The sequence below is a fragment of the Heptranchias perlo genome, chromosome X (genome assembly GCF_035084215.1).
Source record: "Heptranchias perlo isolate sHepPer1 chromosome X, sHepPer1.hap1, whole genome shotgun sequence".
Taxonomy (NCBI): Eukaryota; Metazoa; Chordata; class Chondrichthyes; order Hexanchiformes; family Hexanchidae; genus Heptranchias; species Heptranchias perlo.
The window spans coordinates 12,810,968-12,829,832 of record NC_090370.1 but is presented as its reverse complement, the minus strand read 5'-3'; the positions used below and the strand labels follow the sequence as shown (position 1 = coordinate 12,829,832).

The following is an 18,865-nucleotide window of genomic DNA, read 5'->3' as shown; positions in this document are numbered from 1 at the left end:
TATCTCCAACAACAATTCACTACCTGAAGGAATGATACTCCACACTTATAATTGTTCACTTTCTGGGCAAGAGAGGTTGATTGGCAGTCAGTAACAATTATCATGTCGTTAAAAGGGTACTTGCGCTGTTAATTACTAGACTGTGGTGAGTTTAATGGGCAATTAATGGGCAATTAGTGTGCAAATGCAGCAACTTCATGAAAATCACAGGGAGGTTAAGTGCGAGATGCCATTTTGGGGGAAGCTGTCGGATCGGCACAAATCGGCAGCAACTTGTGGCGATTCGCAATTCACGGGGTATCTCTTCCTCGCCACAAGTTGCTGGCTGATTTGCGCATTAATAACAGCGTGCGTCGTTCAGACACCGTTATTTTTTCAGCAAAATCTGGGCCTATATGTTTCTGACTTGTGAAATTTGTGTCGTCGTATGCCCAACAGCCAAAGTTGCATTCTAGTTTCTTCATGGAACAGTTGGGGAAAGCTTGATTGCATCAAGCTGTATGCGACATGAGCATGCCCCAGAAAACAAGCATTAACTTTTATAATTCTGTCCCTATAACAACAACTTGCATTTATATAGCGCCTTTAACGTAGTAAAACATCCCAAGGCGCTTCACAGGAGTGATTATCAAACAAAATTTGACAGCGAGCCACATAAGGAGCTATTAGGACAGCTTGGTCAAAGATGTAGGTTTTAAGGAGCGTCTTAAAGGAGGAGAGAGAGGTAGAGAGGCGGAGAGGTTTAGGGAGGGAATTCCAGAGCTTAGGGCCTGGGCAGCTGAAGGCACGGCCGTCAATGGTGGAGCGATTAAAATCGGGGATGGGCAAGAGGCCAGAATTGGAAGAGCGCAGAGATCTTGGAGGGTTGTGGGGCTGGAAGAGGTTACAGAGATAGGGAGGGGCGAGGCCATGGAGGGATTTGAAAACAAGGATGAGAATTTTAAAATCGAGGTGTTGCATACCATCAGCACATAAATGGAGCAGTAACCCTTTTTGTTGATAAAAGGAAGGGCATTGCCTGCAGGTGCACAAATGGCAATGTGGATGTAATCAATGGCACCTTACACCCTAGGAATGCCACAAATCTCAAAAAATTGGGTCTGTCTCATCAGTTGCTGAATTGGATAGTGGCTAGCTCTACTGGTGTCTCCTGCCAGTTGCTGGAAAGAATCAGCGATTTTTAAGTTTAGTCACTTTCAGTCCCAATAGTGATCCCATTTGGATGTTGCTTCTTGGCTGGTTTCAGGAGATGTCACAGATTACTGATTGTGTCCCCCTGGTGAGGCACAGCCTCCAGAAACACCATTCCTCACTGAGATCCAGATAGACATATGCGATACTCATGCTACACTGGATAATAGTCGGTCTTAATGGTTTGCCTCCTGTGCCTTCGAACCTCTTTGGTTGTCCTCTCCTGCTGTTACTGCTCCTCATCTTTCAATGTATCCTGCAGTCTGAGACTTGATGCTGCACCCATGCTGTTGTGTGCATTGCAAGACTTCTCTTTGCATTCGCTCCTCAAACTCTGCTGGTTCCCTCCAGTGCTTTAGCTCCAATTTGGGGAAATTAACATTCCTGAGCAAAATTCCCTTTATCGACAAGGCCTTAATAAGCAAAAACAAAGTTTGGCATCGGGTCTGTGACGTAACGTGAGCAACAATTAAAGCACAAGTAATTTCAGGGGGCGAAGTAACTGTTTGAGTTACTAGCATTAACGTACAACATTGCTAACCAATAATATCCACCTTCCAGTAGCTTCTTTGATTCCATCAGTCAGCTTGTGCTTTGCATGTAGAATGTAAGCACACTTAAAGATATGTTTTCTTTGATTTTTCAAATGATTGCCTAATTCCCCCTCCCCTTTTATTTTCTATGCTTCAGAACCTATGAGGTAGTTATGCCATCCTAGTTACAATAAGGGACTATTATAAATAGTTCCTTCAGGCTCAGGAAGTCACAAAATTGCTTCTTTGAAAAGCTGCTGAAATGGCAGTGAATTGTCTCCTCCATGTATTCCTCTTATGATTCTAAACACCATCACTGGTAGTTTTGTTACATTCACTTTCAGCACAGCATTTTAGCAGAATGGAAAGTTAAGTTCTCTGCTATAATCAGTCAGGAAGCACTGACAAAGGTTAGCTATGGAAATAGATGTTTAGATCTATCACAGCCATCCACAATACTGAAGATAACTGAACTTAAGCCAAAGTCTCAGCCACAAAACATGGTCAAATATGATTTTGTAAAAAAAATGGCATCATGACCAAATATATTTTAAATTATAAACATAAAAGCAGTAAGATATAAATTAAGCTCTTTAAAAATAGTATTTTTAAAATGAACAAAAGTGATTAAAAAATCAAGGAAAAAAATCTGAATTATTAGAACTCATAATAAGGCAATTATCACTATATTATATACAATAGTAAAAAATATTGTTTTAAGATTCCATCACCACTGGTCCCTCTCCACATATAACGAGAGGCAGCATACATTGGAGTTACTCACTATTGTGGGGTTTAAAGTCAGGCCTTGTGCTGTGTGGATGGAAGTGACTTGGGTTTGTGGTTCCGGCTGTTTCAGAGGTACAGCAGATGTAGGAAGGGACTGTAGAGTGGGCTGAGGTTGTAAGGCCTGTTGAAGCTGTGCAGGCTGGAGTGCAGTGTTCAACAATGATGCAGCTGCAAGAGAATTGGAAAAAAACATCTATTGTTCAGAATCAGACACAAATTTTAAAAATCCAGATAACAGAGAAGCTTCTCACTCTTGGTTTTACCACAACCTCAGCCAATAATGCATGTTGTCTATTGCTTCCTCATTAACAGGTATCATTTAACATACTCAATTTATTATAGATAATTGGTACAGCTACAAATGACAATATGGTAGCGAGGTTTACCATTCAGAATCACTCTGCCATGTGAACTAGATTTCCTCTCTTTGACGAGTTACAAATTACTTCAAAAATGCTTAACGCATTTATCATGTCAACAAGACACGTTTCATGTTTATTTAAACAACACAAGATCCAAGAGTCAGAGGGCGAAATGTCATGTGTTGTCACCCTACTAGTTGAGGGATGACCCCTTTTCCTACTGTCAACACAGAAAGAGTTGAGAATAGAAGTTATTCATTACGTTAGAGTTACAACATGCACAAGCTGAGCATTATTACGGAATAATTTTTCATGCTCGCACTAATGCAGATTTTACATGCAACTTGTATTGCAGAGAATTACTTCTTGGTGTTGCTGCCTTTTACATAAAAATTCTATGTGTAAGTTGGGGGCTTAGCTTGTGAAATCTTTTGTCAAAAGCCAGTTAAAGCTGCCTAGTCCAAAACGTGCAATCATTCACTTCACCAGAATTGCGCAGGTTTCAAGCTCAATAAAACCTGTTGTTGGAGCTGAAGAGACAGTCAACATCATGCAGAAAGCTACCTCAGGAAGAGAAAGTGCACAAGGAAACTTGTTCTTTCTATTCAGAAACATGGATACAGCATATAGTGCCACATTTTGAGATGGCTGGGGAGAGGAGAAATAGCAGGAGCAGGAGAGGGTGGCCAGCTGGCATTGGAGGCGCTCTGTCAGCAAGCTAGGCTACTGTAGGAAGGCTATCCTCAGGATATGTGATCTCACTGGACAAGACCTAGAGGTGTAGTCCTCCAGCAGTACCTTACTACCTGTAGCAATGAAAGTGACCACGGCCCTCAACTTTTTTCACCATGGGGTCATTCCAGGCAACTGCAGGAGATGTGTGTAGGAGCAGCTAGCTTGTAGTACACCTGGTTCCATCAAACAGATGGCATGCCAAGACCTATATTCATTTCAACAAAGTGCAGGAACAGCAGATGAAGCAGCAGACACAAATTCCTTCTGAAATTATGGGTTCCCCAGTCTACAGAGCTACACTGGCAGTACCCATGTTACAATTCAAGCACCTGTAAATAGTGCACAGTCCTACATCAACAGGAAGAGCGACAGCACCGTGAAAGTCCAATGTGGCCACAGAATAGGGTGAATAGGGGAACAGATAGGGTGGATAGAGAGAAACTATTTCCGCTGGTTGGGGATTTTAGGAGTAGGGGGCACAGTCTAAAAATTAGAGCCAGACCTTTCAGGAGCGAGATTAGAAAACATTTCTACACACAAAGGGTTGTAGAAGTTTGGAACTCTCTTCCGCAAACGGCAATTGATACTAGCTCAATTGCTAAATTTAAATCTGAGATAGATAGCTTTTTGGCAACCAAAGTTATTAAGGGATATGGGCCAAAGGCAGGTATATGGAGTTAGATCACAGATCAGCCATGATCTTATCAAATGGCGGAGCAGGCACAAGGGGCTGAATGACCTACTCCTGTTCCTATATTCCTATTCCTATGAATGAACATCATTCATCTCAATCACACTTCCCAGGTAGCATGCATGACTTGTATATTCTCTGCTATTCAAATGTCCCTAACTTTTGCAAGAAGGAAGGTTGCAAGATTGGCTCCTCAGACACTGTGGATATGCGCAGGAACGTGATTCTTAACAGCTTTTCAATGACCCCATACACCGGTGAAGCACAACTACAATGAGGCACATGGTCGTGCCAGATCAATCAGTGAGCCGTCAATTGGCTTGCTCAGGCAAATATTCAGAAATTTAGACCAAAGGGGCTTTGATATACAAAACGATTCTGGTGTGTTGCATGTTCCACAACATTGAAATAGACAGAAGTCTCCTCATGGAAATAGCTGAGCAGCAACAGGTAATCAAGTTATCATCAAGAAATCATTCTAACATTTGTTCCTCTTCTTTTTCTACCGATGTGCCACATAAAGTGGAGCTGGGGGGTCAGTGAGCCAAAGGAAGTTGCACCTCAGAACATGTAGTGTCCCTAAAAGCAGTATCTAAACTTGCAAAGCAACAGCAACCTGTTGATAGTGAGTTTGAGGAGAGCGTACTGAGTGACACATAGAGCATCAGCAGGTTACAGTGGAAGAGGAAGAGTAGCAACCCCTGTTCGGAAGTCAGCTCATGTCCATCCTGAGCTGATAAAGACAGGGATCCAGACCTCAGGGGACTTGTTTTTAAAAGAAGGATGATTTCTGAGTATCAAAGATGTTGAAGTCATTGGAAAGTGTGTCGAGCTCTTTCACCACACATGATCTGGAATTAAAATGCTAGTATCAGTAATGGTGGCCATGAAACTACCGGATTGTTGTAAAAACCCATCTGGTTCACTAATGTCCTTTAGGGAAGGAAACCTGCCGTCCTTACCCGGTCTGGCCTATATGTGACTCCAGACCTACAGCAATGTGGTTGATTCTTAATTGCCCTCTGAAATGGCCCAGCAAGCCACTCAGTTGTAAAATCTCGCTAAAAAAAGTCATAATAAGAATAAAACCGGACGGACCACCCGGCATCGGACCACGAGGCACCGGACACGACAAAGGCGCAAACCAAGCCCAGTCGACCCTGCAAAGTCCTCCTCACTAACATCTGGGCACTTGTGCCAAAATTGGGAGAGCTGTCCCACAGACTAGTCAAGCAACAGCCTGACATAGCCATACTCACAGAATCATACCTTTCAGCCAACATCCCAGACTCTTCCATCACCATCCCTTGGTATGTCCTGTCCCACCAGCAGGACAGACCCACCAGAGGTGGTGGTACAGTGACATACAGTCAGGAGGGAGTGGCCCTGGGAGTCCTCAACATTGACTCTGGACCCCATGAAATCTCATGGCATCAGGTCAAACATGGGCAAGGAAACCTCCTGCTGATTACCACCTACCGCCCTCCCTCAGCTGATGAATCAGTCCTCCTCCACGTTGAACACCACTTGGAGGAAGCACTGAGGGTAGCATGGGCACAGAATGTACTCTGGGTGGGGGACTTCAATGTCCATCACCAAGAGTGGCTCGGTAGCACCACTACTGACCGAGCTGGCCGAGTCCTGAAGGACATAGCTGCCAGACTGGGCCTGCGGCAGGTGGTGAGCGAACCAACACGAGGGAAAAACCTACTTGACCTCATCCTCACCAATCTACTTGTCGCAAATGCATCTGTCCATGACAGTATTGGTAGGAGTGACCACCGCACAGTCCTCGTGGAGATGAAGTCCCGTCTTCACACTGAGGACACCATCCAACGTGTTGTGTGGCACTACCACCGTGCTAAATGGGATAGATTCAGAACAGATCTAGCAGCTCAAAACTGGGCATCCATGAGGCACTGTGGGCCATCAGCAGCAGCAGAATTGTATTCCAGCACAATCTGTAACCTCATGGCCCGGCATATTCCTCACTCTACCATTACCAACAAGCCAGGGGATCAACCTTGGTTCAATGAAGAGTGTAGAAGAGCATGCCAGGAGCAGCACCAGGCGTACCGAAAAATGAGGTGCCAACCTGGTGAAGCTACAATTCAGGACTACATGCATGCTAAACAGCGAAAACAACATGCTATAGACAGAGCTAAGCGATTCCACAACCAACGAATCAGATCAAAGCTCTGCAGTCCTGCCACATCCAGTCGTGAATGGTGGTGGACAATTAAACAACTAACGGGAGGAGGAGGCTCCATGAACATCCCCATCCTCAATGATGGCGGAGTCCAGCACGTGAGTGCAAAAGACAAGGCTGAAGCGTTTGCAACCATCTTCAGCCAGAAGTGCCGAGTGGATGATCCATCTCGGCCTCCTCCCGATATCCCCACCATCACAGAAGCCAGTCTTCGGCCAATTTGATTCACTCCACGTGATATCAAGAAATGACTGAGTGCACTGGATACAGCAAAGGCTATGGGCCCCGACAACATCCCGGCTGTAGTGCTGAAGACTTGTGCTCCACAACTAGCTGCACCTCTAGCCAAGCTGTTCCAGTACAGCTACAACACTGGTATCTACCCAACAATGTGGAAAATTGCCCAGGTATGTCCTGTCCACAAAAAGCAGGACAAATCCAATCCAACCAATTACCACCCCATCAGTCTACTCTCAATCATCAGCAAAGTGATGGAAGGTGTCGTCGACAGTGCTATCAAGTGGCACTTACTCACCAATAACCTGCTCACCGATGCTCAGTTTGGGTTCCGTCAGGACCACTCGGCTCCAGACCTCATTACAGCCTTGGTCCAAACATGGAGAAATGAGCTGAATTCCAGAGGTGAGGTGAGAGTGACTGCCCTTGACATCAAGGCAGCATTTGACCGAGTGTGGCATCAAGGAGCCCTAGTAAAATTGAAGTCAATGGGAATCAGGGGGAAAACTCTCCAGTGGCTGGAGTCATACCTAGCACAAAGGAAGATGGTAGTGGTTGTTGGAGGCCAATCATCTCAGCCCCAGGACATTGCTGCAGGAGATCCTCATGGCAGTGTCCTAGGCCCAACCATCTTCAGCTGCTTCATCAATGACCCTCCCTCCATCATAAGGTCAGAAATGGGGATGTTCGCTGATGATTGCACAGTGTTCAGTTCCATTCGCAACCCCTCAGATAATGAAGCAGTCCAAGTCCGCATGCAGCAAGACCTGGACAACATCCAGGCTTGGGCTCATAAGTGGCAAGTAACATTCGCGCCGTCAAGTGCCAGGCAATGACCATCTCCAACAAGAGACAGTCTAACCACCTCCCCTTGACATTCAACAGCATTACCATCGCCGAATCCCCCACCATCAACATCCTGGGGGTCACCATTGACCAGAAACTTAACTGGACCAGCCATATAAAGACTGTGGCTACAAGAGCAGGTCAGAGGCTGGGTATTCTGCAGCGAGTGACTCACCTCCTGACTCCCCAAAGCCTTTCCACCATCTACAAGGCACAAGTCAGGAGTGTGATGGAATACTCTCCACTTGCCTGGATGAGTGCAGCTCCAACAACACTCAAGAAGCTCGACACCATTCAGGACAAAGCAGCCCACTTGATTGGCACCCCATCCACCACCCTAAATATTCACTCCCTTTACCACCGGCGCACTGTGGCTGCAGTGTGTACCATCCACAGGATGCACTGCAGCAACTTGCCAAGGCTTCTTCGACAGCACCTCCCAAACCCGCGACCTCTACCACCTAGAAGGGCAAGAGCAGCAGGTACATGGGAACAACACCACCTGCACGTTCCCCTCCAAGTCACACACCATCCCGACTTGGAAATATATCGCCGTTCCTTCATCGTCACTGGGTCAAAATCCTGGAACTCCCTTCCTAACAGCACTGTGGGAGAACCTTCATCACACAGACTGCAGCGGTTCAAGAAGGCGGCTCACCATCACCTTCTCAAGGGCAATTAGGGATGGGCAATAAATGCTGGTCTCGCCAGCGACGCCCACATCCCATGAACGAATAAAAAAAAAATGATCTGTGTTGATGCATGTAATAGAAAGTTTGCAGTCCATCACTGAACATATGGTAACTCTAGGGACATCAACACAGCCTCCCGTGGAAGAGACCAGTCTTTGCATCACTCATGAATGCTCAGACTGCTGCCATACAGACCTTGAGCTTCACTTCACTGTCTCTTCCTCCTTAAACAGACTTGGAGATTGCACGGAGACAGCCACTGATAGGAGCTTCACTGATCTCAATGCTGCCATTGGGTCTGCTAATACACAGTAAAACAATACCTAATAGCAGGGGCATGTGTGGAACGGCCATGGATGATGTTACTCTCTCTCAGGATGACAATATATCCCCACCCACTCCAATAACTGCACATGTGGCTGCCATGTTTCCCTACATTACCACAGTGACTACACTTCAAAAAGTACTTCATTGGCTGTAAAGCACTTTGGGACATCCTGAGGTCATGAAAGGCGCTATATAAATGTAAGTTCTTTCGTTCTTTATGTGAAAAAACAGACAGGGCCAGGCTATCCCAGCAGCTATCCCTGTCCAGAAGCCAAGGACCAATTCAATTTCAAAAGCCTCTCACAGAAGCATATCAGCAGCTAGCCATCCTACATGCTCCAGACCCTGGGAAGCATGTAGAAGAAGCATGGATTAGGTAGAAGAACACATCAGTCACATACTCTCACCAAGGGAAATCACTGGGATGGCAAGACAGAGATCACATGTAGGGAAATAGAATCTGGGGCCACTTCAGTTGTACTGCGTCCAGAGAATATTTGGTAGTAGATACTGTATCATCAACAGCAACAACTTGCATTTATACAGCGCCTTTAAAGTAGTATAATGTCCCAAGGGTCTTCACAGGAACGATTATCAGACAAAATTTGACATCAAGCCACTAAAGGAAATATTAGGACAGGTGATCAAAAGCTTGGTCAAAGAGGTAGGTTTTAAGGAGCATCTTAAAGGAGGAGAGAGAGGTAGAGAGACGGAGAGGTTTAGGGAGGGAATTCCAGAGCTTAGGGCTCAGACAGCTGAAGGCACAGCCGTCAATGGTGGAGCGATTAAAATCGGGGATACACAAGAGGCCAGAATTGGAGGAGCGCAGAGATCTTGGAGGGTTGTAGGGCTGGAGGAGGTTACAGAGATAGGGAGGGGCGAGGCCATGGAGGAAAACAAGGATGAGAATTTTAAAATCGAGGCGTTGCCGGGCCGGGAGTCAATGTAGGTCAGCGAGCACAAGGGGTGATGGGTGAAAGAAATGGTATGCTAGACAGTTCTGTAGGTGTTTGTAAAAATGTATGTGAGGGCACATCTGTTGAAGGCATGGTGAAGATATAGGAAGGACTGTTCATGCAAGGTGGATGGGGTAATTATGAGAAGGTCTTCTCAATGACGGCCTGTGAACAGCTCTCATGACTGGCAAAGGTTGGTCACCAGTGGCATCCTCAGCCCCTTGAGAGTTGTCTCCTTAATGAGGTTCGGGACCCTCCTCCTCCGATTGTTGATTCCTTGCTGTACAGTGAAGTTATAGTGCGTGCAACAAACAACGATGAGGTGTGAGACTTTGGCCAGGTTGTACTGTGGGATGCACCTTGATCTGTCAAGGCATTGGAATCTTTGCTTTACCATTCCTATGGTGTGTTTAATAATGGCTCTCATGAATGCAGGTACCTCATTATACCTGTGCTCTGCAGCTGTACACAGTTGCCATAGAGTGTTTATAAGCCAGGGCTGCAGCGGATATCTTTGGTCAACCTTGCATGAGATGGATTGCCTTAAAATAAAGGTTTGGAAGTGGGTATTCACTGGCATGATCCTTTGCAGATGGACACAGACAAGCTGGTCAAGCTGTAGTTCATCAATGGCTGTCTCCATGCTTTATCCATCAATGGACTGCATATTGACTGATAAAATACAGAAATTAAGTTCTCAAAGCTTTATTTCAGGCAGGTGATAGCATTTATTTAAACTGCATTTTTCTGTTATGACAACACCCAGGATCGTGGTTTTCTTGATGGTTATAAAATAAGATAAAGAATGTTCATCGAGAATGCATTTCTCACCATTCCATTCCTGTAGAGAATTCAATTAAAAGAATCTCTCTCTTCTGAGCCTTTTTTGAGGTTTAAGGATTTTTTCCTCATATAAAAAACTTGGAAACTGTAAATAATGAAGTTTTGAGAATTTTATCAGGTAATTTTCTTTTTGGTTAGAGGAAAGTTGTATTCATTAAAGTCAGCAAACTCACTAAAGCGTAAATTTTCCACTATTATGCTCCTGGCACATTCCAGGGATATTGGGAAACTGCAAACCCACAGCCTGTGATAGAAAATCATGGGCTGGAGGTGCGCAATTTCTGATATGGACTCCTGGCCTGCAGAAACTGTACCCTTAAATGGTTTAAGGCAGGAACCACTGACGGGGAAAACTGTGGACGCAAAAGGGGCTGCAAACAGATTGTGGGAGGAGGCTGATGGGTGGGAATGCGGTTGGAGGTTGGTGCCAAATGGTCAAAAGGGACCAAAGATAGCTGAGGCCTGAGTCCTCCTCCCAACAAGGGTGCCAGACCCTGTTCTCCCCACCAATTCCAGATCCCACAACCCTCCAACACCACCAGATTCTGCCCCTGCATTGTTCTGAAATCCCCCCCCCCCCCCCCCACAAGTCCTGCTGGACCCTAGGACTTCCCTTCTCAGACTTCGCATCCCCTAACACCCAAATCCCAGGATCCAATCTCAGAGCTCACAACCCCCTAAGCTGCATTCACAGCGCTCCCTGATCCCAGGACAACCCCAATGTTCCCATACCCTGGAACCTCCCTCCCCAGTTCTTCCAGATCAAATGACCTTCATCTCCAGTGCTCTCAGAATCCCCCCTTCCAGTGTTCCCAGACCCTGAAACTCCTTCCCAATACTGTGAGATCCTGAGACCCTAGGCTCCTTCCCAGGGCCATCCTCAGTGCCCATTAATCAGTGTCCCTGGTAATACTACTTGGCACAATACCCCTATTCTTATAAAATCTCTGACTCACTGTCAGCAAGACCTTGGGACATCTGCTAGCTATATTATAAAAATAGTATGATTGTACACACTTCTTGTCTCTCTGGTATCACATACCCTGTGCCACATTTTTTGATTGGCTGAAATTTTAAAAATTGTAACATAGGTCTGGTCTCCTAGTATAGGCCCAGGTACCAAGTGCAGGTCAGGTCTGGGGAGATCTGGGAACAGAATACAGATGCTGGTCAGGAACACTCCTGTTCAAAAAAGGAGAGAGGGATAAACCCGTCAATTACAGGCCAGTAAGCCTAACATCGGTGGTGGGGAAACTTTTAGAGACAATAATCCGGGACAAAATTAATTGGCACTTGGAAAAGTATGGTTAATAAATGAAAGTCAGCACGGATTTATTAAAGGGAAATCATGTTTGACTAACTTGATTGAATCAAAGAATCATAGAAAATTTACGGCACAGAAGGAGGCCATTCGGCCCATCGTGTCCGCGCCGGCTGAGAAACGAGCCACCCAGCCTAATCCCACTTTCCCGCATTTGGTCCGTAGCTCTGCAGGTCACGGCTCTTCAGGTGCACATCCAGGTATTTTTTAAATGAGTTGAGGGTTTCGACCTCTCCCACCCTCTCAGACAGTGAGCTTCAGACCCCCACCACTCTCCAGGTGAAAAATATTTTCCTCATTTCCGCTCTAATCCTTCTACCAATCACTTTAAATCTATGCCCCCTGGTTAGTAATCCCTCTGCTAAGGGAAATAGGTCCTTCCTATCCATTCTATCTAGGCCCCTCATAATTTTTTAAACCTCCATCAAATCACCCCTCAGCCTCCTCTGTTCCAAGGAAAACAACCCCAGCTTATCCAATCTTTCCTCACAGATAAAATTCTCCAGTCCTGGCAACATCCTCGTAAATCTCCTCTGTACCCTCTCTAGTGCAATCACATCCTTCCTGTAATGTAGTGACCAGAACCGTGCGCAGTACTCAAGCTGTGGCCTAACTAGTGTTTTATACAGTTCTAGCATAACATCCCTATTTTTATATTCTATGCCTCGGCTAATAAAGAAAAGCATTCCATATGCCTTCTTAACCACCTTATCTACCTTTCCTGCTACCTTCAGGGATCTGTGGACATGCGCTCCAAGGTCCCTCACTTCCTCTACACCTCTCAGTATCCTCCCATTTATTGTGTATTCCCTTGCCTTGTTTGCTCTTCCCAAATGCATTACCTCACACTTCTCCGTATTGAACTCCATTTGCCACTTTTCTCCCATCTGACCAGCCAACTGATATCTTCCTGCAGTCTACAGCTTTCCTCCTCACTATCAACTGCACGGCCTATCTTTGTGTCATCCGCAAATTTCTTAATCATGCCCCCTACGTTTAAGTCCAAATCGTTAATGAATACCAAAAAAAGCAAAGGACCTAGTACTGAGCCCTGCGGAACCCCACTGGAAACAGCCTTCCAGTCGCAAAAACACCCATCGATCATTACCCTTTGCTTCCTGCCACAGAGCCAATTTTGGATCCAATTTGCCACTTTCCCTTGGATCCCATGGGCCTTTACCTTTTTGACCAATCTGCCATGTGGGACCTTATCAAAAGCCTTGCTAAAATCCATGTAGACCACATCAATTGCACTACCCTCATCAATCCTCCTCGTCACCTCCTCGAAAAATTCAATCAAGTTAGTCAGACACGACCTCCCCTTAACAAATCCGTGCTGACTGACCTTGATTAGTCTGTGCCTTTCTAAGTGACAGTTTATCCTGTCCCTCAGAATTGATTCCAATAATTTGCCCACCACCGAGGTTAGGCTGACTGGCCTCTAATTACTCGGTCTATCCTTCGCTCCCTTTTTAAACAGCGGTACAACGTTAGCAGTCCTCCAATCCTCCAGCACTACGCCTGTATCCAGTGAAGTTTGGAAAATCATTGTTAAAGCCTCTGCTATTTCCTCCCTGGCTTCTTTTAACAGCCTGGCATACATTTCATCCGACCCTGGTGATTTATCCACTTTCAAAGATGCTAATCCCCTTAATACTTCCTCTCTCACTATGTTTATCCCATCCAATATTTCACACTCCTTCTCTTTAACTTCAATCCCTGTATCATCCCTCTCCTTTGTGAAGACAGATGCAAAGTATTCATTAAGAACCATACCCACATCTTCCGCCTCCACACATAGGTTACCTTTTTGGTCTCTAATAGGCCCTACTCTTTCCTTAGTTATCCTTTTGCTCTTAATGTATTTATAAAACATCTTTGGGTTTTCTTTGATTTTACCTGCTAATATTTTTTCATGCCCTCTCTTTGCTTTCAGTTCTTTGATGAAGTAACAGAGAGGATTGATGAGGGTAGTGCGGTTGATGTTGTGTATTTGGACTTTCAAAAGGCGTTTGATAAAGTACCACATCGGAAGGACAGGAAGCTAGGAAAAGGTGGAGGGGTAGCTCTGTTAATTAAGGATGACATGAGTATAATGGAGAGAAATGACCTTAGTTCTAAAGAGCAAGATGTAGAGTCAGTTTGGGTAGAGATAAGAAATAGTAAAGGCAAGAAATCACTTGTGGGAGTAGTTTATAGGCCCCCTAACAGTAACCACACTGTAGGACAGGGTATACAGGAAGAAAAATGTGGGCTTGTGAGAAAGGAACAGCGATAATCATGGGTGATTTTAATCTATGTATAGATTGGAAGAATCTGATTGGCAAAGGTAGCCTGGAAGATGAGTTCATAGAGTGCTTTTGGGAATGTTTCTTAGAGCAGCACGTTCTAGAGCCAACCGGAGAGCAGGCTATTCTAGATCTGGTAACATGTAATGAGACAGGATTAACTAATGACCTCATTGTAAAGGAGCCTCTAGGTAGCAGTGATCACAATATGATTGAATTTCGCATTCAGTTTGAGGGAGAGAAGAGTAAGTCCAAGACTAGTGTTTTAAACTTAAATAAGGGCAATTATGAGGGCATGAAAACAGAGCTGGCTAAAGTGAACTGGGAACTTAGTTAAGGGATAGGTCAGTAGAGATGCAGTGGCAGTTATTTAATGAGATATTTCATAACACTCAGCAAAGATACATTCCAGTGAGAAAGAAAGGCTCTAGGGGAAGGACGTACCATCCGTGGTGTAGGGGGTATGGTGTGTGTCAGCTTCACCTCTGACTTCTGAGCGGTCCGAAGCCCTCCACCCATTTGAGAATTCACTAAGCCCGTGTCAGTTCCGCCTAGCCTCTGAAGCATACCCTGTCCCAGTAGATTGTGGGCGCTCCACCACACCATCATGGGTATCATAGTGAGGATGCCGGTCATGGGTGGGACAGCCCGACCTGCACCGATATATAGGGTGGAGAACATTGGAGTCATTCAAGGGGGTGCACACGTCCGTTTCGCAGCGGTCACACCTTACGTCATAAAGTGGGAGCACATGATGACAGGTACAGACCTCTCTGGGTGCCGGAGCCGGGGTGCACACGTAGTACTGTGTCCCCGGCACTTGAATGCCTATTCTAGACCACAGTGCGGGTTTAAAACTGCTGGTGCATGACCTATAAATTGTACCATGGAGGTAATGGCACAAGGCCATGTTCCCCCACAGGGAGCATATATAGGGGGTGGGACATATTGTGTCACCACAAGTGCGCCCCACTACCAGCTTGGACAGTACATCTGGTGTCCGGTGAGTGACAGCAGTTTTTGTTTTAAACCCGAGGCAGAAGTTCAAGTGGCCCAGGAACGGATTGTCCCCATTCCTGAACCCTCCACTGTTCACCTCACTGTTAGGGAAAACATTACCAACCTGCAGAGCTATGTCACACATTTCGGTTACGAAATTCCCCCTCTACCAGAACATCTTACTAAACTACTAAAAGCTGTAGAGTTATCACAAAAGCATTTCTATACTTTGGAACAGAAAACACACAAGATAGAGGGAGAGATTCAAGGTATCACAGTCCCGCCCTGGTGGGACATTTTCAAAAACATAGAGGTCCCTTCATGGGTCAGAATGGCTTCCCACATCCTCGAGGTTTTCCAGCTGGGAATAGTGTTGTACTTGTTGTGCTCTCAGTGCAAGGGAAAAGGCAAAATCCTAGAGTTCCAAAACGAAAGGACCTGGAAGAAGCATTATGCTAAGGTGGAGAGAGACACACCTGTTTGAACTTTTTTTTGTGTTCCTGAATAAAGATTGTTGTTTTTTTTTGTGTTTGGTTATTTTTAAGAAAGACTTTTACGTATTGTTTTCTTTTAATAAAGATGTATGTGCACCAAATGGGTGTTGGACCCCCTAAATGTTTGGATGTATGCAAATAACTGTATTTTTGCCTATGCATGTTTACGTACACCACGTTGTAAAGAGTGGGGAATGTATGTGTCATGAGATCTTAGATAGGTAATTACAGGGGAAGATTGACTATGGAGGGTCGGGAATTTTGCTCACCTTTTACCAGCATGATACTTGAAGCAAGGTTTAAGTATCACAGGGGGGGGCTGAAGGGTTCTCAAAATTCCCACATTTTTCATATCATCAACAAGGATATAACTTTTGGACTTTTATGACATGCCCGGGCTTGTTGGGTGCAGTGTGGATTGTTGCCTGAAAACCAGACAATGAGAGAAGACAGAATACGCATTCTTCCCTTTAAAACAATCAACCCAGAGAAAGACTTCATCTTACACGAAACTAAAGCCCATCCAAACCTTGCATAAATTATCGCTACTAACTACTAAAGCAGGAAGGTAGCAATCAATGCAATTATGCAAACCCATCAATAATTCACATATACAATGGCTTTCAGTTCAAGACTAGTTACGGGGACAGGAAGCCAACAATCACCTGAAGAAGCCCACCATAATCAGACAAAGAACTAACCTTGTTTTGGATTCAGATAAGAAATTCGAAAAACAGTATAACTGGGCCACCAGTTACGAACAGGGGGGGGGGTTTGTTTTGGAACAGGTTTTAAACAGCAGTTTTGGAGCAGCAATAAGGCGCAACCGCAGCCCTCCACGAAGATCGCCCACCGACAACTGCGCCTTACCGCACCAACAGACTCTATCCAACTGAAGAACCTTCGCAGATTCCACAGACCAGGACCACGTGGGGACGGCAGGGCCCAGAGGACACAAAGAGTGTACCCCAAAACTGTAACCGGCTTACCTGGCTGGATTTCGAACTGTCAAGGAACCCTGGTTGGTGAGCATGATCCCTGACCTCTCCTAGTTCAATTTAGTTAGGTTTTGGGGGTGGGACAAGGGTAAGGGGATTAGTAGGGTGATTTTCCCTTGTTATGCCGTGTGTTCCCCATTCTTAACTAAGTGTACTTTGTATGTTTGTATAATCTCAGTGTTATCCTAATGTTATAAGTTCATTTGTGACTTCAATAAACCCAGTTTCTTTTCTTGCACCAAAACCAGTAGTCTGCTGCACTTTGTCACAACCCCCAAATAAGTCCAAGGTCTAGAACCCAGGGAGTGGGAGCGATTCGGACCGCTCAGAAGTCAGAGGTGAAGCTGACACACACCATACCCCCTACAGTGGCTAACTAAGGAAGTTAAAGATAGTATCAAATTGAAAGAAAAAGCATACAATTCCGCAAAGATTAGTGGCAGGTCAGAAGATTGGTCAGAATATAAAGAACAGCAAAGAATGACTAAAAGAATAATAAGGAGAGAGAAATTAGAGTACGAGAGAAAGCTAGCTAGAAATATAAAAACAGATAGTAAGAGTTTCTACAGGTATTTAAAAAGGAAAAGAGTAAGTAAAGTGAGCGTTGGTTCTCTAGAGGGTGAGTCTGGGGAATTAATAATGGAGAATAAGGAAATGGTGGATGAATTGAATAGATATTTTGCGTCCGTCTTCACTGTAGAGGATACAAATAACATGCCAGAAATAATTGTGAATCAAGAGGTGAAAGAGAGGGAGGAACTTAAAACATTTATAATCACCAGGGAAAGGGTTTTGAAAAAATTATTAGAACTAAAAGCTGACAAGTCCCCAGGTCCTGATGGACTTCATCCGAGGGTCTTAAAAGAAGTGGCTGCAGAGATAGTAGATGCATTGGTATTAATTTTCCAAAATTCCATGAATTCTGGAAGGGTCCCATCAGATTGGAAAATAGCGAATGTAACTCCTCTATTCAAGAAAGGAGGGAGACAGAAAGCAGGAAACTACTGACCAGTTAGCTTAACATCGATCATAGGGAAAATGCTAGAATCTATTATTAAGGAGGTTATAGCAGGGCACTTAGAAAATCTCAATGCAATCAGGCAGAGTCAACATGGCTTTGTGAAAGGGAAATCGTGTTTGACTAATTTATTAGAGTTCTTTGAGGAAGTAACAAGCAATGTGGATAAAGGGGATCCTGTGGATGTGGTGTACTTGGATTTCCAGAAGGCTTTTGACAAGGTGCCACATCAAAGGCTACTACACAAAGTAACAGCTCATGGTGTAGGGGGTAACATATTAGCATGGATAAAGGATTGGTTAGCTAACAGGAAACAGAGAGCAGGCATAAATGGGTCATTTTTAGGTTGGCAAGATGTAAGGAGTGGAGTGCCACAGGGATCAGTGCTTGGGCCTCAATTATTCACAATCTATATCAACGACTTGGATGAAGGGACCGAATGTATGGTTGCTAAATTTGCTGATGACACAAAGGTAGGTAGGAAAGTAAGTTGTGAAGAGGACATAAGGGCCCCAATATTACCAGGGAGGCGGGTTGGCAGCGGGGGGGGGGGGGTCCACTGGGCCCGTGGATAACCCGCCCAGTAAAATCGGTGGGTTCCCCACGTGATCGCGGGTAAATTGAAGCCACTTACCGTGGCTTCCGGGTTTCCCGTTGGAAACCTACGCAGTGGGCGGACTGCGCACCCGCATCACAGGCTGTCAGCTGGAGGAGCCCTATTTAAAGGGGCAGTCTTCCAATGCTGCTCCTGCAGCAAACAGACAAAATTACAGTATGGAGCAGCCCAGGGGAAAGGCTGCTCCCAGGTTTAATGATGCCTCACTCCAGGTGTTACTGGATTGGGTGAGGAGGAGGGGGAGGACAGAGATCTTCTCCCCAGCGGACGGGAGGAAGTGGCCTGCCTCTGCCACCAAAAAGGCCAGGTTCGAGGTGGCAGAGGAGGTCAGCAGCACCAGCAACATATCCCACACCTGGATACAGTGCAGGAAGCGCTTCAATGACCTAACTAGGTCAGTCAAAGTGAGCACACTTACTCATTCTCCTACACTCCGTCTTCCACATCACCGCCCCCACCCCACAACTCATTCTGCACTGCCAACACTACTCTATCACATCACTCCTCACACCCACTCAAGCCTCATCCTCAACTTACCTGCACTTACTCACCTCCCCAGTACTCATCCCACCACTACCACTCAATCCAATCCTCATACAATCTCATGGCTCTGTCTCATACTCACCCTCTGATGCATCTCTTTCACGGTCACCCTCACCCAACCTGCCACTACCTGTGCTGCAGCCACCGGGGATGCATCACGTATGAGTAGTAGGAAGC

The 18,865-nt window shown here is 45.4% G+C and overlaps 1 protein-coding gene across 2 annotated transcripts in view; it reads right to left on the bottom strand.

Annotated features, from left to right (window-relative positions):
* The window catches only part of pou6f1 (POU class 6 homeobox 1), a 182,637-nt gene that overhangs the window by 81,915 nt on the left and 81,857 nt on the right, over nt 1–18,865 (bottom strand). For both annotated transcript variants that reach the window (XM_067976741.1, XM_067976742.1), the window contains exon 6: nt 2,509–2,681. In XM_067976741.1, coding sequence (XP_067832842.1) covers nt 2,509–2,681 — 173 coding nt within the window. The remainder of the gene's footprint in view (nt 1–2,508; nt 2,682–18,865) is intronic.